Consider the following 24,803-nt stretch of genomic DNA (forward strand, 5'->3'; position numbering starts at 1 on the left):
CTCTCTCATTGGAGGCTTCTGGCTCCAAATCTTCAGATGTGAGCACACAGCCTGTAGTTACTACAGAAGACAGGAGAGAAAACGGGACGATTGCCCAGCCAGGGGGACAGAGAGCATAGAGAGAGAATAACAGGGCACAAGTTAGCAGATGGCGGAAATGGGAAGAGGAGAGCTCTTTAGGGACGATATGGATAGTATGATTCCTTGTGGCTTTTCAGGAGTCCTTATTATTTTGCTCATCTTCTGTATGTACCTCCCTTCCTCCTCCCTAAAGAGCCCTCCCTTCCCATTTCAGGTACTCCTGCCTGTACCATAGTGTTTTCATCATCTGAATGTAGGATGTTTATATGAGGAAAGGCCCCCTGCTGAGGCCGGAGTTTCCTGTTTGGGTAGATTTTTTTTTTTATTGGATGATTTATTTACACTTCCTATGTTGTCCCCTTACCCCATCCCCCACCACCCCCTCAGAACCCCCAATCCCCTCGCCCCTCCTCCTTCTTCTCTGTGGATGTAACCTCTATCAACCCCCCCCCACTCCCACCTCCCCACCCTCAAAATTCCCACCCCCTGGGGCATCCAGTCTTCATGAGGTCAAGGTTCTCTTCTTCCACCTATGCCCAGCAGGGCCCTCCACTTTTACATATTCAGCTGAAGCCCTGGATCCCCCACTAAGTGCTCCCAGGCTGGTGGTTTAGACCCTGGGAGCTGTGGTTGGTTGGTATTGTTGCTCTCCTCATGGTGCCACAAATCCTTTCAGCTCCTTCAGTCTTCACTCTAACTCCTCTATTGAGAACCCCATGATCAGTTCAATGGCTAGTTGTGAGCATCTGCCTCTGAATATGTCTGACTCTTGAAGGCCTCTGAGGAGATATCCATATCAGGCTCTTATCAGCATGCACTTCCTGTCTTCCACATCAGCATCTACCTTTGGTGATTGCACATGGGATAGATACTCAGGTGGAGTGGTCTTGAGACGGCCCCTCCTTCAGTTTCTGTCCCTCACTTTGTCTCCATATTTGCTCCCTTGAGTATTTTGTTGCTCCTTCTAAGAAGGACCGAATCACCCTCACTTGGTCTTCCTTCTTTATGGGCTTCATGTGGCCTGTGAGTTCCATCTTGGGCATTTCAAGGTTCTAGGCTAATATCCAATAATCAGTGAGTGAATACCATGTGTGTTCTTTTGTGATTGGCTTACCTCACTCAGGATGATAATTTCTAGTTCCATCCATTTACCTAGGAACCTCTCGAATTCATTGTTTTTAATAGCTGAGTAATACTCCATTGTGTAAATATACCACATTTTTTGAATCCATTCCTCAGTTGAAGGACATCTGGGTTCTTTCCAGCTCCTGGCTATTATAAATAAGGCTGCTATGAACATAGTTGAGCATATGTCCTTGTTATATGTTCGAGCATCTTCTGGGTATATGCATAGGAGTGGTATAGCTGGATCCTCGGGTAATGCTATGTCCAATTTTCTGAGGAACCGCCAGACTGATTTCCAAAGTGGTTGCACCATCTTGCAGTCCCACCAACAATGGAGGAGTGTTCCTCTTTCTCCACACCCTTGCCAGCATCTACTATCACCTGAGTTCTTAATCTTAGCCATTCTGACTGGTGTGAGATGGAATCTCAGGGTTGTTTTGATTTGCATTTCCCTGACGACTAAGGATGCTGAACATTTCTTTAGATGCTTCTCGGCCATTCGAGTTTCTTCCGTTGAAAATTCTTTGTTAAGCTCTATACCCCATTTTTTAATAGGGTAATTTGGTTGTCTGGAGTCTAATTTCTTGAGTTCTTTGTATATATTGGATATTAGCCCTCTATCAGATGAAGGATTGGTAAAGATCTTTTCCCAATTTGTTGGTTGTCGTTTTGTCCTATTGACAGTGTCCTTTGCCTTACAGAAACTTTGCAATTTTATGAAGTCCCATTTGTCAATTCTCGATCTTAGAGCATATGCCATTGGAGTTCTGTTCAGGAACGTTTCCCCTGTGCCCAAGTATTCGAGGCTTTTCCCCACCTTCTCTTCTATTAGTTTCAGTGTATCTGGTTTTATGTGGAGGTCCTTTATCCACTTAGCCTTGAGCTTAGTACAAGGGGATAAGAATGGATCAATTTTCATTCTTCTACATGTTGTCTTCCAGTTGAACCAGCACCATTTGTTGAAATGCTGTCCTTTTTCCACTGGACAGTTTTAGCTCCTTTGTCAAAGATCAAGTGACCATAGGAGTGTGGGTTCATTTCTGGGTCTTCAATTCTATTCCATTGATCTTCCTGCCTGTCTCTGTACCAATACCAGGTAGTTTTTATCACTATTGCTCTGTAGTACAGCTTGAGGTCAGGGATGGTGATTCCTCCAGAAGTTCTTTTATTGTTGAGAATAGTTTTCGCTATCCTGGGTTTTTTGTTATTCCATATGAATTTGAGAATTTCCTTTTCTAACTCTGTGAAGAATTGAGTTGGGATTTTAATGGGGATTGCATTGAATCTGTAGATTGCTTTTGGCAAGATGGCCATTTTTATTATATTAATCCTGCCAATCCATGAGCATGGGAAATCTTTCCATCTTCTGAGATCTTCTTCAATTTCTTTCTTCAGGGACTTGAAGTTCTTGTCATACAGGTCTTTCACTTGCTTGGTTAGATTCACACCAAGGTATTTTATATTATTTGCAACTATTGTGAAGGGTGTCATTTCCCTAATTTCTTTTTCAGTCTGTTTATCTTTCATGTAGAGGAAGGCTACTGATTTGTTTGAGTTGATTTAAAGTGGCTGGTTATAAAATCAACTGTTTGGGTAGATTTTTCAGTTATCGAGTCCCGGGGATCCACTCTCCGACAGGGGGTTTCAGTTATCGAGTCCTGGGGATCTGCTCACCAACATGGGGTTTCAGGCCCACGTGCAGTGGCCATCTCTTTAGATGGGTGCTGAATTCAGGTTCTCATGCTTTCCTGACTGAGCCCCTTTGTGTTGCTTTTAAATAATTTAAAAATTACATTTAGTTGTTTGTTTTTGAGGCAAGGGTGTGTGTGTGTGTGTGTGTGTGTGTGTGTGTGTAGAGAGAGAGAGAGAGAGAGAGAGAGAGAGAGATTGGTGATCTGGCTGTCCTAGAACTTACTCTGTAGACCAGGCTGGCCTTGAAATCATAGATATCCACCTGCCTCTGTCTCCCAAGTACAGGGATTAAATATGTGAACCACTGCATCCTACATTTATTTATTTATTTATTTATTTATTTATTTATTTATTTATTCCTTGTCTTATTTGTATGGAGTATAGCACGGGTCTTATGTGTTTATAGTGTACAGTGTGGAGGTCAGAGGACAGCTGTCAGGAGTCAAGAGTATCCTTTTACCACGTGGGTTCTGAGAATGAACTCGGGTTGTCAGGCTTGGCCACAGTCTCCTTTTACCCACTGAACTATCTTGCTGGCCCTTGTTTTCATTTGTTTGTTTTTGGCTTTGTTTTATATGTCTGTTTATTTATCTTGAGATGGGCTCTCATTAGATAGCTTAGGCCGGCTTTGAACTTGCTATGTGACCAGCCTGGGCCACAAATTCGCCATCCTTCTGCTTCTGCCTCCTAAGTGCTGGAATTGCAAACATGCATCACTGCACCTGGCAAATTGAGGTTCTCATATCTGAGTTAGACAGATGCAGAAAGATCTGAGGGATCAAGGTGCTTCTCAGGCTACGGTGGTCAACAAAGGACACCAAAGTTCTGTTAGCAGATGTGGGCATGCAGCTGTTGAACCACAGCCACTGGCACGTGCACAAACTGGATGCAAGTGCAAATGTACATGTCCACAGGACATGTGTGTAGCATCAACATTTATACTGAGAGGCTGTGTCATCAGGCCTGGTACCAACTCTGCTTCTCTCTGGCCTTGAGCAGGGGTCCCTGGTGAACACACTGCGGGAGGTGGAGCCCACATCTCACATGGGAGTGCCTCGTGTGTGGGAGAAGATCATGGAACGGATCCAGGAGGTGGCTGCCCAGTCTGGCTTCATCCGCCGCAAGATGCTGCTGTGGGCCATGTCAGTCACCTTGGAACAGAACCTCACCTGCCCTAGCAAGTAAGCTGTGGGCAGGAGGCCTGGGGAGGCACAGGGCTGGTTCATACGCAGTAACGAGCGAGAATCTGATAGGTATCCTGGTTCCAGAAGACATCAGTTTGAGGAGATCGTGTACAGTAGCCTGCCTACAACTGGGCTTGTACTATGATACCCATTGTAGACATAATGGGGACAGTTGGCATTTAGGGGCTTTGGCTGGGAAGACTGACTTGCTTCTTCTGAAGAATTCATCCTCCTAAGGATAAATAGCTCTTGCCAGCTACTTGCCCTGAATAGTGGCTTTAGAAGCCTTAGTTAGGATCTCTATTGCTGCGAAGAGACACCATGACCACAGCCACGCTTATAAAGGAAAACATTTCATTGGGGCTGGCTTACAGTTTTCGAAGTTTAGACTATTATCATCCTGGCAGGACATGGCAGTGTGCAGGCAGACATGGTGCTGGAGAAGGAGCTGAGAGTTCTACATCTAGATCTGCAGCCACTGGAAGGAGAATGCCACACTAGGCCTAGCTTGAGCATATGAAACCTCATGCCACAGTGACATATTTTCTCCAACAAGGCCGTGTTCCCTAATACTATCACTCCCTATGGACCAAGCATTCAAGCACATGAGTCAACAGGGGACATTCTTATTCAGACCATCACAATGGGTTCAGTGATACAGGCTTAGCTGCTCCAGTTTTCCCAGCAGCCCTTTTGACTACTCAGACCTCTCTAAAATCCCTCTGATTGCCTATTGTTATTACCTTTTTGGTTTCTGAGACAGACTTAGTATGTAGCCCAGGCTACTTTAAAGTTCAGGATTCTCCTTCCCTGGCCTTCCAAGTGTCGGAGTTATAGGTATAGACCATCACATCCAGACCATGATTCCTTTCCAAGTTCCCACACAGTGCTGCACAGATAGCCACAGTAGAGATCTGGCCTTGTTTCAGCATAAAAATGCTTTTCAAGTTGAAGATCCAGCTTGGAGCTAGAGCACTTACCTACAAGCACAAAGCTCTAGGCTCGGAACTTCTGACTTCAAAGAGGGGAGGGATGGTGGGAGGGGGCTCTATTATAGTAGGGCCAGCTCTGTGAGAGATGTGGACACATCTGTTTACCTATGGCTTCATCAACACACATGAAAGGTGACTATGAAGCCAGGCCTGGGAAGCAGGTCTGTAATCCCAGCACTCAGGAGGCTGAGGCCGGAGCATCAAGAGTTAAGGTCTGCTTCTGCCATGGAGCAAGTTCAAGGCCCAAGTAAATTCAAGGGACTGCTTCTAAATAGATAGATAGATGGATGGATAGATAGATAGATAGATAGATAGATAGGGGTCTGGAGAAAGGGCTCGGCCTGTTTGACTTCATGATTTATGACATGTCTGCAATCCAGGAGCACTTACATCTACATTTGCACAAATTCCTGTTGCCTACAAGGCCAATATCCAGAATAGTTACAAAGGGTTCAGCATTAACAACAATTCATCAACACGGACAACTTCGGTGGCCATGCTGGGTGTGTACTCACGAGAGTGTGTTTGTTCTTCCTCCTATGGACCATTCTTCTCCCTAACCCTCTCGCAGTGACCTGAAGCCCTTCACTGGCAGACTGGCGGATTACCTCGTATTAGCCAGGGTCCGTCAGGCTCTGGGCTTTGCCAAGTGTCAGAAAAACTTCTATGGAGCAGCTCCCATGACAGCAGAGACACAGCGCTTCTTCCTGGGCCTCAACATCCGCCTGTACGCGGGCTATGGCCTGAGCGAGAGCACAGGCCCCCACTTCATGTCCAGCCCCTACAACTACCGGCTTTACAGGTAAGGCCCAAGGTTGGGACACACTGAGGGCTCAGATGACCTTGATGACACCCTTTGGGGCCTTAGGGAACTGTTCCTCTTGCTCTCTTTCCAATCACATTGGATTCCTGGCCTCAAGTGTTAACTGTGTCATTTTGGGTCCCTTGCTTGTCCTGTTGCATCCAGAGGGCAGTCTTTGCCACGATGACATGTCCCGTGGCTGAAGACACCTTAGATGCCCAGGTATCACTCCCTGGTAAAGGAACTTCCTTTTTCCACTTCCTCCAGTAGGATAGGGAATGCTAGATTGTGTCCCAGGAGAGCCGATGGACAGGCTCCCACTAGGGTGGGACTACAAGTCAGGGACAGGCTTCTGGAGGGCAGGGAGAGTAGTCAGGTCTGGGAGTGATTTGAAGAGTGGTCTGTTGTGCTCCTCTCTCTGTATCTGGTATGATAGTGCTTCGGTTTCTACTATTAGCAGTTTGGTTATCCATCCATTCATCCAATGAAAACCCTTCAAGTGGCCCTGCCTTACATGGCTAAGGTGCTCATTAAAATACAAAAGCCGCAGTTTGGAAGATGGCTTAATCAGCAAGTGTTCATAACCCAAGCGTGAGAATCTGCGTTCATATCCCTGCACTCACGTAGAAGGATAGGGGTGAGGCAGAGGGGGTGGTCCACTACCTAGCCACTCTTTCCAAATTGGTGAGCCCCAGTTTCAGTCAGAGATCTTGTCACAAAAAATAAATCAAGAGTGATAGAAGAAGACACACAACATTGACCTCTGGCCTATGAGTGTGCACACACACACACTCACACAGGCATACACACAAACATACACATACAAGCACATACACACATGAGCACACACAAGCACACATACACATAGGCATACACACAAGCACGCACACACATGTGAACACACATGCACACAAACACACTTACACTTGTGTGCAAACATACAAGTGAACATGTACACATGCATATATACCCACATATACACACCAAACCAAATAATAATGATAACAATAACAATAGTGGTAGTAATACTACAATAATAATAATAGTAGTAGCAAATTCTGAAAAAGATGGTCTGGAGAAATAGCTAAGCTGTTAAGAGAATGCACTGTTCTTGCTGTATCTAGTTCATTCATAGCACTCATACCTGGTGGTTCTTAACCACACATACTTCTAGGTCCAGGGGATCCAGTGCCCTCCCTTGGACGCCATAGGTATCTGTGTGCATGAACAAGTGCACGGACAATTATTTTTAAGTCTTAAAACACAATTCTGGCTGGGCAGTGGTGGCACACGCCTTTATTCCCAGCACTTGGGAGGCAGACACAGGCAGATTTCTGAGTTCGAGGCCAGCCTGGTCTACAGAGTGAGTTCCAGGACAGCCAGGGCTACACAGAGAAACTGTCTTGAAAAGAAAAAAAACCAAATACAATTCTGAAAGAAGACCCCAACCACCAATGAAGATTGAGAGTTTGGAGACTCTGGAGCCCTCCAGCAGTAGCTGACTTGGGACTTTCCCTGGCCTTGTCTTTTTTATCACCAGCTCTGGCAGGGTGGTACCTGGATGCAGGGTGAAGCTGGTGAATCAGGATGCAGACGGCATCGGTGAGATCTGCCTGTGGGGCCGCACCATCTTCATGGGTTATCTGAACATGGAGGACAAAACATGTGAGGCCATTGATTCCGAAGGCTGGCTACACACTGGTGACATGGGCCGTCTGGATGATGATGGCTTCCTCTACATCACCGGGCGCCTCAAAGGTGAGCACCGATGTCCTGGGGCACGTGGGAATTGGAGGAGCAATCGGTGCAGAAGTAGGTCCTCTTTCCAAGGCTATTCATTGGCACTGCGCCCTTAGCCATCACTGAGTGCTACACATCTCTGTCAGTATCAGCTCTGGCCAAGTACCAATACAAATAAACAAGGAGGCTAGAGAACCAGCTCAGGGTCACCTAGATAATAAAGAAGGAACCAGATTCACTTCCCCAAAAAACAAACAGGACTCCTGGAGACCTGAAGGCATACGTATTATGCATTTTTGATATAGAATCACAGACACCATAGAGAGTAGAGCAGAGTGCATACAAAATTTAAAATAAAACATGAAACTTCAAAGACATTTTCTTCAGGGAAAGGGAAGTTCAGGGACTCCTCTGTGGAAAGATGTTTGTGTAGTACTCACAGTCCCCAGGTGCCAGTTCCACTTCCTTTCTGGAACTTAACACAGACAGGGGTACAGCTCAACCTAGTTCCAACTGAAGGAGGTTCTGGTCCTTCGGAATTGCAGAAGGTCCCCGGCTGGGGCTGTACCGGCAAGTGCTGGAGTAGCAGGCAGCTGCCATGGGAACTGTGCTCGCTTCCACCACCTAGTGTTCACTTTTATAATGACAAAGGAGGAAACCTGCGTTCCAGCCCTGGGAGGGAAGGCCCTGTTTTTAGATCAGTGGTTCTTAACTTGAGGGACAGGACCACCCTTTCACGGAGGTCCCATATCCAATATCCTGCATATAAGATATTTCCATTATGATTTATAACATAATTACATCTATGTACCATCTATAATAAAATTACATCTGTGAAGTAGCAGTGGAAGTAATTTATGGTCGGGAGTCACATCTATTAAAGGGTCACAGCATTAGGAGGGTACTGTTTTAGATGGTATATGGTAAAAGTTAAGAATCCAGATAACCTTTTCTGCAAAAACACAGCAGTGCTGCCCACCAAAAAGTTGCCCTTTCTCACGGTCCTTAAGGTCGACATTGAGACTGTTCTGTCCCAAAGCACCAATGTCCCCTTGAGCAGCTTTAGACTGGGCTGGCGTCTGGTTCTGTGGATTCTGCAGCCTGGGCTTCCTCTCCATGGTGACCTTGGACGTTCCTTTCATTTGTATTTCTGTTTGAATTTTAGACTCACTGTGCAGTGTGTGGCTTGGGTTGGCTTACATGATGGTTTTCATCTCACTGAGTCTGTAGATTAGTTTTGTGAGGTTGTACGTCCATCCTTCAGAGTTGAGTTGCAAGTTCCTAAGTGCACTGTTTCTCTCCCCCTATTTACTTAGGTCTTTGACTTTTCTCTCCATAGTGTGTTCTAGTTTTCAGGGTAGAGTTCTGCATCCATTCATTTTAAGAATTTTATTTATGAGCTATGGTAAATAATGGCATTTAAATTTTTACTATTTGTTCTTGAGATATAAAATGTAATTACTTGTTTGTCTTGGGTCAAATGACTTTTTTGTTGTTCTAGGGATTAAATATAGGTCTGAGCCAGTTAAGCACTCAACCGTTGACGGATATATAGCCCAGACTTACTTTTTGCTTGAGGACAGGGTCATGCATGCTCTGTTGCCTGGGCTGGTTTCAAATTTTTAATTCTCGTGCCTTAGGCTTGCCAAGTAGCTGAGATTACCCAGCAGGCCCTGCTCCAAATGATCTTAATGACCCCACAGAGCGGTTTGTTTTGGAGTCTTGTGTTTGTTCTGTTGTCTTTGTTTGTTTGCTCATTTATTAAACAGGGTTTTGCTAAGTAGTCCAAGCTGGCCTAGAAGTCATAGCAATCCTTCTGCCTCAGCCTCCTGAGTGCTGAGATCACAGGTTTTGTGCCACATGCATGGCTGCTATTGATTTTTTGAAGTTCTGTAGAATGAACCCAGGCCATTGCCTGCAGAAGGCAAGGGCTCTACCACTGAGCTGCCTCTCCAACTCCCTGCGAGTTCTAGCATGTGTGTGCTTTTGAATTTCCTATGGACAAAATTATGTCATCTGTATATGACATTATCATGATTGCGCCTTCTCACTCAGGTTAGAACCTGTTCTTTCTCAGTGTGGAACAGAAATGTTAATAGTTGGGTTGGGTTTGACCACGAGCACCAACCCCAAAAAGATGAAAAGCTGTGTGTAGTACAGACAATTCTTGTTTTGTTTCCTGATATCAGCGCGGTATCTTCAATATTTAAAGAAACAAAAACAAACTGGTTTTTGTTTTGTTTTTCTCTGTGTAGCCCTAGCTGTCCTGGAACTCACTTTATAAACCAGGCTGGCCTCAGACTCACAGAGACCCACATGCTCTGGCTTACTGACTGCTGGGACTAAAGACATGTGCCAACCATCACCTGTCTTAAAAAACAGATTTTTAAATGTTAACATTTCGTTTGCACGTGCATGCCAGTGCATGAATGCCCTGCCTCGTGTGTGGAGGTCTGAGGACAGTCTCAGAGTCCGTTTTCACCTTCCACCTTCTTGGTTTTGCTTCACTGCTCGAGTACTCTAGGCTAACTACCTGTGAGCTTTTGGATAGTGCTTACCTCTGCCGCCCTTCTTATTGTAGGATCATTGGAATTGCACATGGGTTTTTCACCCAGGCTGGGGAATTGAACTTGGGTCATCAGGCTTGCTCAGCAAGGACTTGTCCCTGCTGTGCCTATCCCAGGGCCTGTCCTCTATATTTAATTGCTAAGTATGGTTGACATAGATTTGTTACAGACAGTCTTTATTAGATTTAGGAATCCCATTACACATTAATTTTATAAAGGGTTTTAACCACTTACGGAAGGTGTTGGTGGAGCAGACAGAGTGAGGCATGCAAGGAGGAGCTAGGAGCCAGGCTAGAGCTGCCTCTTCGTGTTTCCAGAACTTCTGATTTCTCACTCTGCCCTCTGCTGTTCCAGACAAACCCTGAACGCTTGTGCTCTTGTGTAGATTCCTCTCTGGCCAGCTCATCTCCTCAGTAACTCCCTTCCCCTCCATTGCTGGAATATTCTAAAACATTACTCCAGAGCTTCCCACTTGCAGGGAGGCTTTGCCATGACTATCCTGAGCCCTCTTCACTCTGGTTCATTCTTAGCCGCTATGTGCTTCTACCCCATCCTGGGCACGGCCTGTCAAACCTCTCTGCACACTTCTCATCTGGGCTACAGTTTCCCATCTCCTGTGGCCCCGCTGCTCTTGTCAGTCCTGCTCTGTGAGCTCCTCATAACTGGGCATTGCCTTGCTGTTCTGGGCCTGACATCAGGCTGGACCTGGGCATAGAATGTGGCCAGTGACCTTTTCTGAACTAGATAACATAGGACAGAAGACACTTTCACAAATGGGTCAGAGTTCAAATTTAATGAATTTATTTTATATAATTTTTATCTTGTTACCTTTTTTCCTAAAAGGTAATGGGTTTGTTCACGGTTTGGCTGGAGCTATGGGGAAAGGGAAACCTTTGTGCTCCTCTCTGCCTTGCCTGCAGCCGCTACAGTTTATGATTGAAATGCAGGATATGTGGGTCTGTAAGGAAAGAAAATCTGTCAGAATCTTGTCCTGGGAGGTAGCTCTTCCTTGGAATGGAAAAAATGAAAAAGAAAGAAAAATGAAAGGAATGACTGGTCCAGGTTTCAGCACCAAATGAATAGAAAAGGGAAGAAAGAAAGAAAGGAAGGAAGGAAGAAAGAAAGAGGAGGGAGAGGGAGGACGGAAGGAAGAATGGAAGGAAGAGAAAAAATGACTGGTCCTAGATTTTGGCACTAGATGAATGGGGGAAAGAAAAGGAAGGAAGGAAAGAAGGAAGGAAGGAAGGAAAAGAGAAAGGAAGGAAGGAAGGAAGGAAGAAGGAAAGAAAGAAAGAAAGAAAGAAAGAAAGAAAGAAAGAAAGAAAGAGAGAGAGAGAGAAAGGAAAGGTGGCTGCTCCTGGGTATGGTGGAGGAGTTTATTGTAGCTATGAGGGAGAGCAGAGGCAGAGGCAGAGTCCAGAGTAGACAAACCTAGACTGAGCTGTGCCATGTGAGGAGAGGAGAAAGGGAAGAGGGAGGGGAGAGAGATGGACCAGGTACAGCAGCCAGGTAGCCCGAAGGTACAAAGAGAGCAGGGAACCAAAATGCTCCGATTACATAGGGAAGAGCAAGGCCAGGCCCTGGGCTGGAAAGAACAGGGTAGGGGCGGTGTATGCAGCCAGGAGGGCCCTGTGACAGGTGGGACTACAGGATGCAGGGAGAACCTGTCCACTTTGATGTGTTAAATAGGCACCTCAGCTGCTTGTTCCAGTTTGAAACCTGACATTAGGGTTTCCGGTTGCTCTCACACCCAGCACAGAATTCACTGGAAAAATTGTAGTATTTTGTTTTATGTATTGCTTGGAAATCTATCATCACTCAGAACAGAAGCCTGTAACCTTGAATGGCATGCCTCAGCCCTCCCACAGAGACTGGATAAATAGTGAACAAGTGCTCTGGGCAGGCAAAGAGATGTAGGAGAACAGCTCAGGAGGTCGGAAATGGGCTAGGGGGCTGAGGAAAGCTCTTGGAGGCCGCTGAGCCCTGCCTGGAAGAACAAGTGGGTGTGGCCATGAGGAAAGGACAGAAGAGGTCTGCCCAATGGGAATGGCACGGAGCAAGGAGGGGCCCCATAGCAGGGGAGGGAGGGCATTAAGGGCTGGGGTCTAGAACTGAACTGGGTGTAAACCTTAGGTTTATTACTTAGCACCCTGCTGCAGTGGATGAATCACTAAACCTCTGGCCTCAGTTCCCTCTCTGCAAACCATGATGAGAGAAGCCTTCCTAGGAGGCTGATTGTGAACTGAATAAAGTCACCTGTGATGGCCACCATCAAAGTAACAGGCGGTTAAAACAGGGAGGAGGAATGCTGGCTGAACGGGGGCGGAGCCAGAAGCTAAAGAGCACCATGGGAGGAGCAGCTTGAGCAGGGAGGACTCAGATGATGGCCCTAGGAATGGGAGATGTTGTCCTAAGCAGTTGTCCTAGGGCTACCAGAGGGTCAGCCCTTGCTGCTTGGCTCCTAAGAGGTCATTTCCAGGACTGTGCTTACGGCTCAGGCCTCTCCAGCTGTGGTCTAGGAGTATGGTTTAGCCAGGGCCTACCTTGCCTCCCCAGAATTGATCATCACTGCGGGCGGGGAGAACGTGCCCCCAGTGCCCATCGAGGAGGCCGTGAAGACAGAGCTGCCAATCATCAGCAGCGCCATGCTGATTGGGGACCAGAGGAAGTTCCTGTCCATGCTGCTAACCCTGAAGGTGTGTCATGGGCTCTTGCTCTGGAGCTGTAGCAGGAGGGTGGTCTGTGGTGTAGCCCAAGGCAATCTGGTATTCATAGCTTTATTCTGGCATCATTGGCCAGTGCCAGGTAGGTGGAAATTCCTCTGCCACATTGGGCTACTGGGACGATCCTTCCCACTTCCCACTACATTCCAGCTTGCAAACGTCTGGCTGTCCACTCACATGCTCGGGCCCCGGCATCACAGCCAGGCAGGAGGATGTCCCTTGTTGAACAGGAGCTCAGTCCACCGTTCCTTCCGCTACTTCCTGGGACTCAGCCACCTTAGAAGCGTCACTCTGAAACCGAGTCCAGAGAATTCCCATCTTGTTGTCTGTGACACCCTCCCAAACCAGAGCGTGGCTCTGCTGGGGAGGGCTGGATCCTCATCTGTCCTCTTTTCAGTGCACGCTGGACCCAGAAACGTCTGAGCCAACAGACAATCTGACCGAGCAAGCCGTGGAGTTCTGCCAGAGGGTGGGCAGCAAGGCCAGCACCGTCTCTGAGATTGTGGGGCAGAGAGACGAGGCTGTGTATCAGGCCATCCACGAAGGGATCCAGAGAGTGAACGCAAACGCGGCAGCTCGGCCCTACCACATCCAAAAGTGGGCCATTCTCGAACGTGACTTCTCCATTTCAGGTGGAGAACTGGGTAAGTGTTGTGTGTAGTTTTAAAAATCATGCTACTGCTGGGCGGTGGTGGCACATGCCTTTAATCCCAGCACTTGGGAGGCAGAGGCAGGTGGATTTCTGAGTTCGAGGCCAGCCTGGTCTACAGATTGAGTTCCAGGACAGCCAGGGCTACACAGAGAAACTCTGTCTCGAAAAACAAAACAAACAACAAACAAACAAACAAACAAAAAAAGCCGGGCGGTGGTGGCGCATGCCTTTAATCCCAGCACTTGGGAGGCAGAGGCAGGCGGATTTCTGAGTTCAAGGCCAGCCTGGTCTACAGAGTGAGTTCCAGGACAGCCAGGGCTACACAGAGAAACCCTGTCTCGAAAAACCAAAAAAAAAAGGACTCAAAGATAGCTTTATTACTTTTGGAATTTGCCTGCTAGCACAATTGCAGGGCTAAAATACTTCCTGCCTGGAGAGGTATGTTCTCATCAATTAATTTTCCCCATCTTTCCTCCACATCCTCGGCTACCCGCCCCGTAGCGGAGGCCCCTGGCCCTAGCTGGCCCCGAGGCCTTACGTGTTTGCAGCGTCCCTTTTCTCCCAAGGCATGAAAGAAAAAGCTCCTCTCTTTCCCTGCATCTGCCTTTTCCTCCTGGGACCCGGAAGTCCCACCTATACTTTCTGTCCAGCAATTGGCTCCAGGCCTTCTTTATTGACAAAATCAAGAACAACTAGGGAACCAGACCTTAGTATCAGCACCTCCCCCTGCAGGTAAGTTTTTCTTTTCAATGTCCCTGGGGCTGTATAGGAGGGCAAAGCTCATGGCTGTGTCCAGCAGGAGCACCTTAAGAAGTAGCCATGCCAGCAGGTGTCAGACAAGGTTTTGGACAGCATCTGTGCTTGTCACACAAGCCTCTGTGCTGGGCACACAGGCCTCTAGTTCTATTCAGCCTGAAAAACTAGCAATCAGTTCCAGATCTACTGGATATGACCACCTTGGGTTAGAAATACTAAGAGGAAAAATTGCATCTGTCCTGAACACACGCAGCTAGTTTTCTCCCCCTCATCCTTTAAGTAATAGCAAGTAACTCCTCACAAAATATTTACAGTGTCTTTGGTTTCAAACGTCATCTAGAGACGACTTAGAAGCAAACAGTAAAGCATGTGTTGGTCATGTGCAAATATATGTCATTTCATACATAGAAAAGTGGACTTTGGTGTTGAGGGAGCTCCTGAAACTTGTGAACACAGAGATGAATGTGTTCACATGTACCAGTGTATTATACATGTGCCAGAACTTACCAATATGAACACGAAGTGTTTAGCTCTGCCTGGACCACGAGACTCTAGTCTTGGCTGAGTTACAATGCATGATGCATCAGGTACACACCACAGCCCTGCTGGCACTGTGGCTGTTAAAAGGACCGAACTCTCTGGACCACAGTCTAAGCCCAGAAAAAGCCTGTTGTGCAGCCTCATCTGGCCAGAGGAGTCTCCTAGCTGTGGCATCTCGGGGTGCTCATGGCACAGAACACTGAGATGGGGGGGGGGGGGAATGGGAAAAGAGAAGGGGAGGGGAGAGAAAGAGGGAAAGAGAGATGGAGGGAGAGCGAGAGCACAGAGCAAAATGTCTGGATTATATAGGGAAGAGCCTCTGCAGGAGGGAAAGCCCAGCCCTTGGGCTGGAGAGTTCAGGGTAGAGGGCATCTGGGCACACCAGCTATACCCTATAACAGGTAGAGACTGAGGGTTGTTGGGAGAACCTGGAGGCCAAGTCCACTTTGATATGTTCAGTAAGCACATCAGCGGCTTGTCCTGAATCTGAAACTCCCCTTCCTCCCCCCCCAAAAACAGGTTTGTTCAAATTAAATGCAAGGGCAATCAAATGAAAGAGGTATTCTCTAAGCAGTTTATAAAGACACCCTAACCTTAATGTTTCTAGTTAGAGGTTGAGATACGTTAAAAAAAAACAAAACAAAACCCTTAAGTTACCCAGGACCTCAAGTCCTTTCACCCTTGTATTAAAGGGAGAAACAAAGGCTAAGAAAAGTGATTTGAGGAAATTAGGCATTACAATATTGTCTGGAAATTCAAGCATCCCAAAACATCAAAGCTAAGTCCACCATTCCTAACCGACCCTAAACCACAAGGAGTTTTGTGTATAAGCTACTGCTGTGAGACTCCCAAGTGGAGAAACCTAAACACTAGACGTGGAGTCTAGTGTGGTAAGACATGCCTGTTAGCCCAGCACTCAAAGAGGTGAAGGCAGGAAGATGGGGAGTTTAAGGCTAGCCTCTGCTACATAGTGAGTTTGGAGCCACATGAGACCTTGTGGCAAATAAATTAACAAAGAAAACAATAAGCATTATCTTCATTTTGGTGGGCCAAGAGTCAGGGGCAGTTTATCTGAGTGGCCAGAAACTGGGAGTTTCCCATGACGCTAGTCAGAGCAGGCCAGGTGGCAGGCACCTGTTGGCAACTTATGTAACTGATCACTGGAACTGGCTTGGTGGAGCCAGAGGCCTCAGTTCCCCGCAGGCTGCTTGCATATCCTGGCACGGCAGCTGGCCTACCCTGTAAGGAAAGATCTGAGAGTGCCTAAGGCAGAAACTCTGTTCAATTGCTACAGTCATTTACAGTTGATACTCTGCATCCGAAGGTCCCATACCCGTGGATCTAACTTAAATACTTCATGGGACTGTGTTGAACCCCCCTCCCTACTTTCTCCTCAGTACTGGGATTGACTCTAGGGTCTCCAGAACACCAGGCAAGAAGAGCTCTATCACTGAGAATCTCCCTAGTCCTCGTTTTAAATTTGAGACAAGGTCTTACTAAATTCCCCAGGTTGGCCTTGAACTCAGTGTAACTTAGACAGGCCCTGCCTCAGCCCCTTGAAGAGCTGGGATTACAGGCCATGAAGACCTGACTATGCAAACATTTTTTCATTATTACTAAATGCTAGCTTATTTATGTAGCATTTATATTGTATTTGGTATTCTGAGCAGTACAGAGATGGCTTAAAGCATATGGATTTTCATGGACTTTGTGTAAATACCACACAGTTTATGAAAGAATTTGGGCATTTTTTAGCTTAGGTATCTGGTTTGAATAGGTCTGGCCTCCACAGGCTCACGTGTTTGAATTTATGGCCCATGGGGAGTGGCACTATTAGAAGGTGTGGCCTTGTTGGAGGAAGTGTGTGACTATGAAGGTAGGCTTTGAGGTCTCCTATGCTCAAGCTCTGCCCAGTGTAGAAGATAGTCTTCTAGCTGCCTTTGGAACAAGATGAACTCTCAGCTCCTTCTCCAGAACCCTATCTGCCTGGACTCTGCCATGCTTCCCACCTTGATAATGGATTAAACCTTGAAGGTGTAAGCCAGCTCCAACGGAATGTCTTCCTTTATAAGCGTTCCCTTGGTTATGGTGTCTCTTTACAGCAATGAAACTCTAAGACAGTATCTGAAAAGGTTTCTGGACCCATACGCCCTGTATTCTGAGAGATAGAGTATGTTCATTCAAGGGAGGATCATAATGGGGACAGTCAAGGCTGTATTTCATTATGTAATGGAAAGAAACAAGTCACTTCTGCTCCTGGAAGTGACACCCATCATGTCCACTGTAACCTGACTGCAGACCAACCCTAGTTCCCTGTGACATGGCGAGGCTGACAAGGTATAAGTACTCTTGCCTTAGAGACAGTACAGCGTATCCTGCTTCTCTGGCTTAGTAACTGACTTCTGGATCTCACATGACATCTGTCTTACTTACCTTTCTATTTCTGTGATAAAACATCATGACCAAGCCAACTTATAAAAGAAAATGTTCAATGGGCTTATAGTTCCAAAGAGTTATGAGTCCATAGTAGTAGAAACAGCTGAGATAACTAGAAAATGGAAGAAATCTTTTGAAATCTCAAGCCCACCCCAATAACACACCTCCTCTAAGGCTGTATAACCTAATCCTTCCCTAACAGTTCCACCAACTGGGAAACCAGCAATTCAAACACATGACCCTACAGGTATCTTCCAAACGATACCTTCTCAAGGAACCACACCTAGGCCATACTCATTTCTTCTAATTTTTCTTTTAGGACCCACCATGAAATTGAAACGACTCACGGTTCTGGAGAAGTACAAAGATATCATCGATTCCTTTTATCAAGAGCAAAAACAGTAGTCAGGAGCTATGCTTGTGGCTTCTGCTGGAGAGCAGCCTGGCAAGCACCTTCCTGAGCTCCGGGTATCTCCCAGTGGGCACAAGAGCCGGTGACAGCTGCTTTCACCCTTTAGCTCAGGGCATAGCACTGACATCTCCCAGGCCTTCACGTGCAAATAGCTTCGATTCTAACCACTGCCCCTGTTCAGGTATTAAGCCAGACCATTCTCCTTCCAAAAGAGAAGGCCTGCTCACATTGGCCTCAGGTCCAGGTGGATCTACAAGGTTCTAGTTCATAGGTCTCCAGGGCTGGCTGTTGGAGAAAGGGATGGCAGTCCCACTACTAATGTGTGCTGCAGGGACAGCAGTCACAGCTTGCCTAATGGCCTGACTTAATTCTGGCTTCTTGGGAACTAGTACCACACTCTGCCACCTCACACACAAGAGGCTTGATGCTTAATAACTGCTACTGCCTATGTGACTGTATTTAATATGTAATTTTCAGTATTAAACCTTTTAACAGATCTGCATCAAGTACCTGGTGTCTTTTGTCAATGGGCAGGTGGGCTAGAACAGTTAGCTCACAGAACTTTAGTAGCCATTAGTACATCATTAGTGGCCTACAAGGGTGCAGGAAGCAGCCAACTTGATTACCACTTATTACAACAAGCTAAGCCAAAATGCCCTAAGGTACCTGACCAGGAAATAGGCAGAGAATGCAAACACCTCAGTCAGTTCTTTAATTCTTTATTACTGTGAACCCAAAGCCATAGTAACCAGAACAATCCAGTAAGACAGGGAAAGCAGCAGTTTTAAAGTAAAATACACAGAAGATTGTAAGTCCAAATAAACGCTTTAAAAAATGACCCAGACAGGGGCATTTGTTGTTAAGAAATCCCCTTGTGACCAGGGTACATTATGCAAAGCCACGGGTTTGCAAACTAGTACAAGGGGTAAGGGAAGACAGCTTGACTTTGGTGTGGGCCAAAGGGTAGCTTCATGCTGTGATGCAGAGGCTGTGGGAAGGGATGGGGACAGAAACTGATGGTCAGAAGCTGGTAACACAGGCCCCAGCTTGGCCTGATCTGTATGAGCTTGGGCTGAGTCAGTCAGCTCCACCTCTGCAATTAAGTCTGTAATGGGTGTTACTGGGGCACAGGCAGTGACTGGCTGCTTTAGGGAAAGTGAAGGGGCAGCCAGGCCTTACCAGTGTCCCCTGCAGCACTGGCTGGAGTGGCCACACGGGAGGGAATCTGCAGTGGCTGGCTCCCCTGACTGACAGCTCACGATGCTGATGAGTTGTCTAGTGAGGAGGAATGACCTCCCGTATCTGAGAGCTCTTCCCCCAAAATAGTAAATCTCAAGTTAACAAAATAATCCAATACACAGAGCATCTGGGGCTTTGACAAGGATTACCTATATATTAACAAAATTATATCATTCATTAAGGATTTCTTGGAGCTTACATTTTTATTAATAGTAATTCATGTATAGGACAAATATCTTTATTTCCATATTTTAAAGAAATATATCATTTTTGCTGTGAACTTTCCCAGTAAATTTCTTTTGGGCCCACTAGTCTTAGAATGTTATCTTGTGCGATTGTTAAAACCCTGTTTTGTTTTGTTTTTCGATTTTGTTTTGTAAAACCCTGTTTTATTCCCAGTTTGTTTTCATAAACCAAAAATCCAGGGTTTTTGTTAAAAAGTTAAATATCTTCTCTTATTAATTCTGTATCAGAATATTTACAGTTAAGGAAAAATTATTATGCCTGAAGTGTAAAATGGGTTAACAATGATAAATGATACAGTTCACTTACAGTTTACAAAAAAGGTTTACCAGACAGACAATAAATACAACAAGCACTTGGGAAAATCCTTTGAATGAAGGCCTGGGGCCACCATGTGCATCCATCGCAAGGGTTTTGTTAAGAAAAGGCCAGATTTGAAAATGTACTCTGTCAAGAAGCAAGCAAACCAATGGTGGGCGCTCTCAAGGAGGATTCCAGGGTATCCTTCTGGAGTGACTGACTGACTGCACGAATCCACCCGCAGAAGGGCTAATCTAAGTCTTTTACTCTGCGGCAGATCTCCTCTGTGAAGTCAGAGCACTTCGAGCTGCCGCCCAGATCTTTTGTTAAGCTCTGAGAACAGAAAGAGAAAAATAAACATCCATCATGACACTAAATTAAAGCAAGGACATTTAAAGCACTCAGTGAAATAGGAACTGAGCAAGACACTAACCAGTCTACTGATTTCAAAGAGAGGTTCTGCCACACACCACCTAACTATCCTGTGCGGCCTGGAAAAACCCCATGAGGTGTGTACCCTAGAACAAGTCAGGCATGATGGTGCACTGCTACAACCTCTGCACTGAGGGGCTGAGGCAGAAAGATTCTTGCACACTCAAAGTCAGTCTGGTTTATACACTGAATCCCAGGCCATCCAAGACTAGATAGCAAGACCGTGCCTACGTAAAACAAAGCAGTAAAGAAACCACTTAAATGGCTGCTCCATTAAGGGGAAGGCTCTTATTGTAAATAAGAAAGAGAAGTTTCTAGAGGCACCTGGAAGAGTCCAGAGCAGAGGGAAAAAAGAAATGTACTGGTCATGGCCAGAACTATCTTTGAGAGAAGCAAAAGAGCAAGAGAACAGTGGAGATGAGAGAGAAAGAGAAGGGGGGGGGAGGAAGGAGGGCAGAGAGGGAGGGAGGAGTGCAGTAAGGATGGCAGAGGCAGGGAAATGGGTATCTGGGAGGAGGCCAGGAGGTGAAGGGCAGGATGCTCTGTGAGGGTTGAAATGTAGAACAAGCACTTGTGCGTGGGGTGCGTGGGCTGAGGGACTTTGCTATGTAACTACAGGAGTGAGTCAATGGGGAGCCATGTCCTTCGCAAGCTCCTGAGAATGAATGCTGGCTTTTATCTAACCACCAAAAATCCTTCTACAGTGCATCGTGGGCTCATTTCTGCCTGGATATATAGAGACCTAAGAGACGCCTCTCACAGGACAAGACTGCTCAGGGAGAGGCAGGTTTTCCAAAATGTCCCCTTTGCTCAAACTATTGAGCAAGAAAATACTGATTGGTTATGGATAGTTAAATGAAAGCAAATCTAAGCATAAAGGCTGTGGGGAAATTTTAAAGCTAAAAAGGCAAAAACAAAAAACAACAACAACAAAAAAACAACAACAAAAACAAACAAACAAAAGACCATAAGGCATATTTGGTCTGTTTTGGTATTTGGAGGCAAGCAGCATGAAAGCACTTACACAGCTAACTCCTAACTTTCCACTTTAGGAGGGGACGTCTCTAGTACGAGCAGTCTGTTTTCTAACAGCTCACGTTCTCTTTACTGCAAACAGACATCACTATGTTAAATCCCCTCTTGTAGCTACATCCTGCAGAACCACGAGACCCTCAGTAAGTCAAGCATCTCTGCTCAGCGCTCGACCGTTACTTCCCAAACACGGGCTTGGTATAAATAAATAACAAAAGCTCCTCCCCTAAAGTGACGTCAGGCTGTTAAAACAGGCTCTCATTTCTTGTATTTTGGCCATAAGAAGTAATCCTAAGCTGTAACTTTCAGAAGGAACCAGCTTTGAGGCACTATGTTAAGAAAATTTGACCAGACTGTAGCGCTAACAGCCGTCAGCTGAGCGGGCCTGGGCCTGCCTCTGGCTCTCACATTCTTCCTGCTGTGTTCTGATGCCCATTAGTGCTGCTTAACTCTTTCAGGGGAAATATTTAGATTGCCCCCCCCAAATGCATACATGCAACATAAGCCTTCTTCAGGCTCAATCAGGGAATGCACATAAAGAATCTCTGTTCCAGGATCTGGGAGGCAGAGGCAGGCAGATCTGTGAGTTGAGACCAGCCTGGTCTACAAAGCAAGTTATAGGACAACCTAAGCCTACACAAAGAAACCCTGTCTCAAAAACCAATTAAAAACAAAACAAAACAAAACAAAACACCCTGTTTAACATCACATCTTTCTGGGCTCTGTTCTCTTTCCACAGAAGAAACACATTTCAACCAGTTTGCAGTTGTCTAGATTTACAGATACCTTTCCATCCTTAATTGTAGCAAAGCACGCAGCCTCGATTTTTGCTGCATGGTCAAACAGTCCCATGTGGCGCAGCATCATCACGGCGCTGAGCAGGAGGGCCGTAGGATTGGCCATGTCCTTGCCTGCAATGTCTGGGGCTGTTCCATGAACCTGTGATGGCATCAGAAGACAGAGTGAGCAGGAGGGAGACGGGAACAGGCAACCTTGGTCTTAGCACGTACCCAGCATGCACCGAGTTCTGGGTTCAAGCCCCAATACCAACAAAAATGAAAAAGCAGAACAGCCTTCTGGAAAAGCTGGGGTCTCCATCCTCTCTCTGCCAATGAGAAAACATTTACTGAAAGCTGCTGTGTGCAATCATTGACACAGATCTTAGAGATAACATGATGAAGACCGAAGTTTTAAGTGCAAGAATACGGGACCAAATTAGGGAGTTGGCTGGTGAGGAAACCACACTGGCTGCACAAATTTGAATCTCCAAAACCCAGGTAAGAGCTGGACATGGAGCAGAAGCAGCTAGGATCCCATCGCCCCAACAGGGAGGTCAGGAGTGGAGACTGGAGTCCCGGGGAACACGAGGGCCAGCAAGCCTGCTGTTTGCAGTAGAAAAACCAGAGATCATATCTCAAGGTGAGAAGAAAGAAGCAACACTCTGATCTGTATAAGCATGACATACACATGCCCCCAGCATGTCTGTCTGTCTCTGTCTCTCTCTCTCTCTCTTTCACACACACACACACACACACACACACACACACACACACACACACACACCATATAAGTTCATCATACATATAAACAAAAAATTGTGGGTGCTAGCACTGAGGGAAGCAGAGGTAGGTGGATCTCTGAATTTGAGGCCAGCCTAGTCTACATAACAAATTCTATGCCAGGCTTGGGATTTTGAGACCAGGTCACAAAAATTAAAATAAATACAATAAAAAATAAAGTCTAATTTCCCAGGCAATGTGTAAAGCTGCAGTTAAACCCAACAATAAGGCTGAGTGCTACTCTCAGCTGCAAAGGTGCAGATACGGGCAGAGTGCTCCGTGAAGCCACAGGCCGCACACAGCGCCATGTAAAGTGGCTGAGGAGAGACAGGGAACTGATGGGAAAGGGTTGCCTGAGATGGAACACCCTAAAAACTGAAAGCACACGCCTGTAATCCCAGGGGCAGAGGCAGAGGAAGACGGGGTCATGAGCTTGATGCCAGCATGGGCTATATATACAAGGGGCCAGAATATATATTCTGTGCAGGTGTCAGGGGCCTTACCGATTCAAAGATGGCAACACCGTTGGCTCCAATATTGCCACTTGGAGTCACACCAAGACCTCCAATCAGTCCTGCACACAGATCACTGAGGACAGAAAAGGGCATTTTGAAAAAGAAAGCAATTTACCTAGCACTTAAGAGTTTAGTGTTTAAATAATGTAACTCCCCCTCCCCCACCCCACCCCCATAGGAAAACAGAGTTCCTGGAGAAGTGGCTCATTCCAGGCTTCAGGGTCAGAAAAGGAGATGAGCTGGAGCAGTTTGCTGTGCCAGGATGGTAGGCAAGGCTCAGAGGGGACGGCAAGCTGAGTCCCAAGGACACAGGGGCCATGGACAGGAGGCAACAAGCCCCGTCAAGACAACCTGAGCTGATGAAGATCTCACCAATGAATAAAGCAAAAAACCAGGAGCACGCACATCGACATGACAACTGACTACACAACTCAGACTCTGCCTCAAAAATTAAAACAAAGGCCAGGCGGTGGTGGCGCACGCCTTTAATCCCAGCACTTGGGAGGCAGAGACAGGCAGATTTCTGAGTTCCAGGCCAGCCTGGTCTACAGAGTGAGTTCCAGGACAGCCAGAACTACACAGAGAAACCCTGTCTCGAAAAACAAAAACAAAAACAAAAAAAAAAATTAAAACACCCAGCATAATTTCCTCAGATAACGTGTAAAGCTCCATAGTTAAAAGCTTATGGCTCTTACTCTTGTTCTCCTTGACCCAGTGCCTGCAGGCTCTCCCCTCTCCTTTCCCCCTTCCCGTCCCCCTCTCTCCACATCATGGCCGGCCTCCACTCTTCTACCTCTCCGCTCTCCCTTCTATCTCCTGAATAAACCTCCCCTCATGGGGGGAAAAAAAAGCTTATGTACAGATTCCGAGAAGGAAAAGCTTTTACTTCTCAACAGAACACCACAAAAGCATGTAGAAGGAAGGATGGGCTTAGAATGTCAACATTTCCCAATATCCCATGGGGGTAGGAGGGAAGGATCCAAAAAGGGAGGGAATAATAGAGGAAGAGGCAGCAAAATGCCAGCATTTGAAGGCTGAAGTTAAGTATTTGGGGCTTCCTTGTGCCATTACTATAAGGTTTTTGTCAGTTTGAGATTATGTCAACAGGGCCTGGGCCTGGGGGTGGAGCCCACAATAGCTCAGCACACACCTCAGCACAAAGCGGTAGGAGGAAGAGGGGAACATTATGGAATGACCACCAATCCAGCTAGCTGTGCATGTAACAAAGTACACTGAACTGACACCGGATGTAGCTTATCTTTTGTAGCAGATACAACAGCTTATAAGATGACACTGAAAACACAGAGCCATGATTCACTTTAGGATGTTTATGTATACACTATAGGCCAAAACTAAAAAGGGCATAGCAAGCCTTACCTAAGGATGTCTCCATATAAATTTGGCATGACGAGAACATCGAACTGGGATGGGTCTTGTACCATCTACAAGGAGTAACAGGTGTGCATTTAGCAATCACAGTCTTCATACCATGGATACACAGGGCGCACCATGAAAAGCAACCAGTAAGCACGGACACATACTTACATTTAAACATACAGTATCGAGGTACATCTCATTAAATTTAATATCTTTACAGTTCTCCGCAACTTCCCTGCATTTTTGCAGAAAGAGCCCATCTGACATCCTCCTGTATTTAATAATATAAATAGATGAATTGTTAAAAATGAAGCACAGAATCAAAGCAAAGAAAATTAAGTTTAAGAAAGTTACATTCCAAGGGGCTGGACTATGGCTCACTGACGTGCTTAAAGGCCAGCGTT

At 46.2% G+C, this 24,803-nt stretch overlaps 2 protein-coding genes across 2 annotated transcripts in view; one reads left to right on the forward strand and one right to left on the reverse strand.

Annotated features, from left to right (window-relative positions):
* The window catches only part of Acsbg1 (acyl-CoA synthetase bubblegum family member 1), a 59,669-nt gene extending 41,577 nt beyond the window's left edge, over nt 1–18,092 (forward strand). Inside the window, exons 9-14 of the mRNA XM_028783336.1 lie at nt 3,898–4,079; nt 5,646–5,876; nt 7,417–7,634; nt 12,740–12,879; nt 13,304–13,550; nt 17,610–18,092. Coding sequence (XP_028639169.1) covers nt 3,898–4,079; nt 5,646–5,876; nt 7,417–7,634; nt 12,740–12,879; nt 13,304–13,550; nt 17,610–17,695 — 1,104 coding nt within the window. The 3' untranslated portion in view covers nt 17,696–18,092. The remainder of the gene's footprint in view (nt 1–3,897; nt 4,080–5,645; nt 5,877–7,416; nt 7,635–12,739; nt 12,880–13,303; nt 13,551–17,609) is intronic.
* Nucleotides 18,093–18,405: 313 nt separating this feature from the next.
* Nucleotides 18,406–24,803, reverse strand: part of Idh3a (isocitrate dehydrogenase (NAD(+)) 3 alpha) — a 20,760-nt gene continuing 14,362 nt past the window's right edge. The window contains exons 7-11 of the mRNA XM_028783316.1: nt 24,568–24,670; nt 24,400–24,464; nt 23,011–23,095; nt 21,735–21,887; nt 18,406–19,817 (exon numbers count right to left, since the gene is read on the reverse strand). Of these exons, the coding sequence (XP_028639149.1) occupies nt 19,734–19,817; nt 21,735–21,887; nt 23,011–23,095; nt 24,400–24,464; nt 24,568–24,670 (490 nt within the window). The 3' untranslated portion in view covers nt 18,406–19,733. The remainder of the gene's footprint in view (nt 19,818–21,734; nt 21,888–23,010; nt 23,096–24,399; nt 24,465–24,567; nt 24,671–24,803) is intronic.

The sequence above is a fragment of the Grammomys surdaster genome, unplaced genomic scaffold, assembly GCF_004785775.1.
Source record: "Grammomys surdaster isolate TR1022 unplaced genomic scaffold, NIH_TR_1.0 1057, whole genome shotgun sequence".
Classification (NCBI taxonomy): Eukaryota; Metazoa; Chordata; class Mammalia; order Rodentia; family Muridae; genus Grammomys; species Grammomys surdaster.